The sequence below is a fragment of the Chenopodium album genome, chromosome 12, assembly GCF_948465745.1.
Source record: "Chenopodium album chromosome 12, dcCheAlbu1.1, whole genome shotgun sequence".
In the NCBI taxonomy this organism is placed as follows: Eukaryota; Viridiplantae; Streptophyta; class Magnoliopsida; order Caryophyllales; family Amaranthaceae; genus Chenopodium; species Chenopodium album.
Window position 1 is genome coordinate 13,360,535 of NC_137845.1, and position 2,685 is coordinate 13,363,219.

The 2,685-nt window shown below is 36.1% G+C and overlaps 1 protein-coding gene across 1 annotated transcript; it reads right to left on the reverse strand.

Moving 5' to 3' along the window:
- Positions 1 to 989: 989 nt before the first annotated feature.
- LOC145570904 (zinc finger BED domain-containing protein RICESLEEPER 4-like) lies at positions 990 to 2,384 on the reverse strand. Its single transcript, XM_081630027.1, has 2 exons — positions 2,122 to 2,384; positions 990 to 1,581 (listed from the first exon to the last, which is right to left on the reverse strand). Exon 2 carries the CDS (start codon positions 1,569 to 1,571, stop codon positions 990 to 992), a length of 582 nt encoding a protein of 193 aa, XP_081486153.1. The 5' UTR covers positions 1,572 to 1,581; positions 2,122 to 2,384.
- Between the last annotated feature and the right edge of the window lie 301 nt (positions 2,385 to 2,685).

The following is a 2,685-nucleotide window of genomic DNA, read 5'->3' on the forward strand; positions in this document are numbered from 1 at the left end:
ACTTGATTCCTCTACTTAGGGCCTGTTCTGATTGATTGAACTAAATATTTTATCAGAGAAGGAAATTAAGAACTGAAAATAATTTGAACAGAACATGCCCTTAGTCCACATGATGGTAGGACTAAACCTCTCTAGATAGTTAGTGTAATACCCCGTATTTTTAAGCCACTTACTTATTATTAACTATGGATTTTTCCGAAATATTTTATTATTATACAAAAATATTTATATGATTTTACGAAGATAATTTTATAATTATACTTTATAAAGGTTTTAATTATACGAGTTGAGTTAAAATTTGTCGTATCCAAATCAGATTTTCAACCACTTATACTTTGTACACGATTCAAACAACAAAGTATCAAATTTAATTCTTGACATACTCAAGTCCAAATCATATTTTTAGTACACTAGTACTACATACTAAAGTATATGTCAACCTAGCATCCTTCTTCAATACTTAAAAAATAAAATAAATAAAAAAAAAAACTCATGTCGGCAAGTAGGAGACTAAGAAGTCTTCTAATTGTATTAATAAGTCCAACTCCTTGCATCAATCATCAATCGATCAATAACTTAATACTAAAACAAACACCGGGAGTGACACGTGTCACATAGACCTGGCAATGGATCGGAGATGGATCGGATGGAGCTCAATCCGCCTCCATCCATTAGCACTCCACCCATCACCCGACCCATCCGTCATCCGTCAAATCCGTCATCCAGATCCGATCCATCCGTCATCCGCGGGTGAAGCGGATGGATCGGATTTTTAGCGGATTGCATCATAATTTGTATGGATTTTCACATGAAAAGCAACTTTGTACAACTCAAATATTCATACGATAAAACGATATTGTTTGTGACTATTATAAGCCATTCAATACTCGTACAAGCCGTCGCCCAATCATGCCTAAACTAAATGAAAGAAATGGCCAATGGCCAAAGTCCAAAAAGGGCAACTTGAAAGCCTAAAAGTTTACATAATATTACATAATGATGTTGAGCAAGTTCAAAGCTTGTCTCAAAATTAAAGTGTTGCGACTCATAATCTTGAAGTTTGGATTCAAACTATTAACAAATGTCCGAAATCCAATATGTTCAACTATGGACAATGGATACTCATGAAGAATAACCATGTTTGATAGCTCTTTACGAGACACCTCTTGACTAAAGTTATAATTCTCCAACCTTGTACTTGAATCTTGTTTGCGATTAAAAGACAACAATTGTTGACGAACATCAATTTTGACATTCTTCTTAGTGCACCTAAGTTCCAAATGGTCTTTCAAATGAGAGGTCCCATTCTTGCTATTGCCAGAAAAAAGATGACTACAATGTAGACACTTGGCCTTTTGCTCACCATTAATAGTCAACTTTTCAAAGTGATTCCACACTTCCGACTTCATTCGTCTAGTAGATCGTGGAGGATGTGGTGGAGGTGGAGGCATATCTCCCTCATGTTCATGGACATTAGCATTGGTTTGATCATTAGGAGTTGAATTTTCAGGAGTAATGGGAGATGGTGAGAAAGAGCATGACTTAGATCCGGCACTACTTGCTCCATCCATTATTCCATTTCTAAAACAATTTAAGTAATTAACACATTAACATAAATTTTGATAAAAATAAAAAATACATAAAGTAACAAGTAACACACTAACACTGTAACAGTTTCATGCTACAAATAAACAATTTTGATATAAACCCTATATTGTTAATTTGTTAATGAATTAGATTAAAAATATCAAATTAAAGTAACAAGTAACTTATTTTTTATAGATTAATCAGAGAATCAAACCTCATAGAACAACAAACATTAATTTTCATTCAAATAATTCATTTACAATGACAAAAAACAGTAAATCAAGAATAATTATACATATTACAGTCATAAACTCATAATCATTCAAATAAGTGAAATAATCACTTTGAAACAAGCTATTAATTGTTCATATAAAAAACCCTAAAACCCTAAGTAATATGAGATTAGAAATTTACAAGTCATAAGAACAATTAATCTACTAAAACAAGTAATTTATATCAATATTCAACAAACAATCCTAAAGAACAAGAGGAAATCGCAAAAATTTCTGATTTACAGCAAAAAAAAAAAAATACCTCAGGAAATCGCTGCTGGTCGCCGGAGGAGCACTGGAGCAGCCTGGTCGCCGGTGTCGCGGCTCGCGGAGGTCCGTCGCAGCAGGGCAGTGCAGGGCAGCAGGCGTCGCAGCAGGGCAGTGACTCCAGACCTCCAGTGAAGGCAGTGAGCAGCGAGAGAGAGAAGAAATGAGGGGTTGAGGGCTTGACTGCTTGAGGCCTTGAGGGCTTTGCAAATTCAGATTTGGGAATTGAGATGAGTAGTTGGGTAATGGGTACTTGGGTTTGGGTAGTTTACTTAGGGTTTAATAAATTAAAATTACAAAAATAACCTTAATTTTTTAGAAATATAAGGAAAAAAAACATATATATATATATTAGATGGATGGATGGATGGGTCGGGTGGTGGGTCGGGTGGTGGGTCGGATGAAGCTCAACCCGAATCCGACCCGATCCACCACCCGACCCACCCGCCACCCGTTTAACATCCGCGTTTTTTCGGATTTTCGTCCATTAAATCGGGTCGGGTGGATCGGATGTCCGTTGGGTTAGGGTGAAATTGCCAGGTCTAGTGTCACATCCTGG

Excerpts from the sequence above, each read along its gene's own strand:
- LOC145570904 (XM_081630027.1), bottom strand. The coding sequence starts at position 1,571 with ATGGATGGAGCAAGTAGTGCCGGATCTAAGTCATGCTCTTTCTCACCA.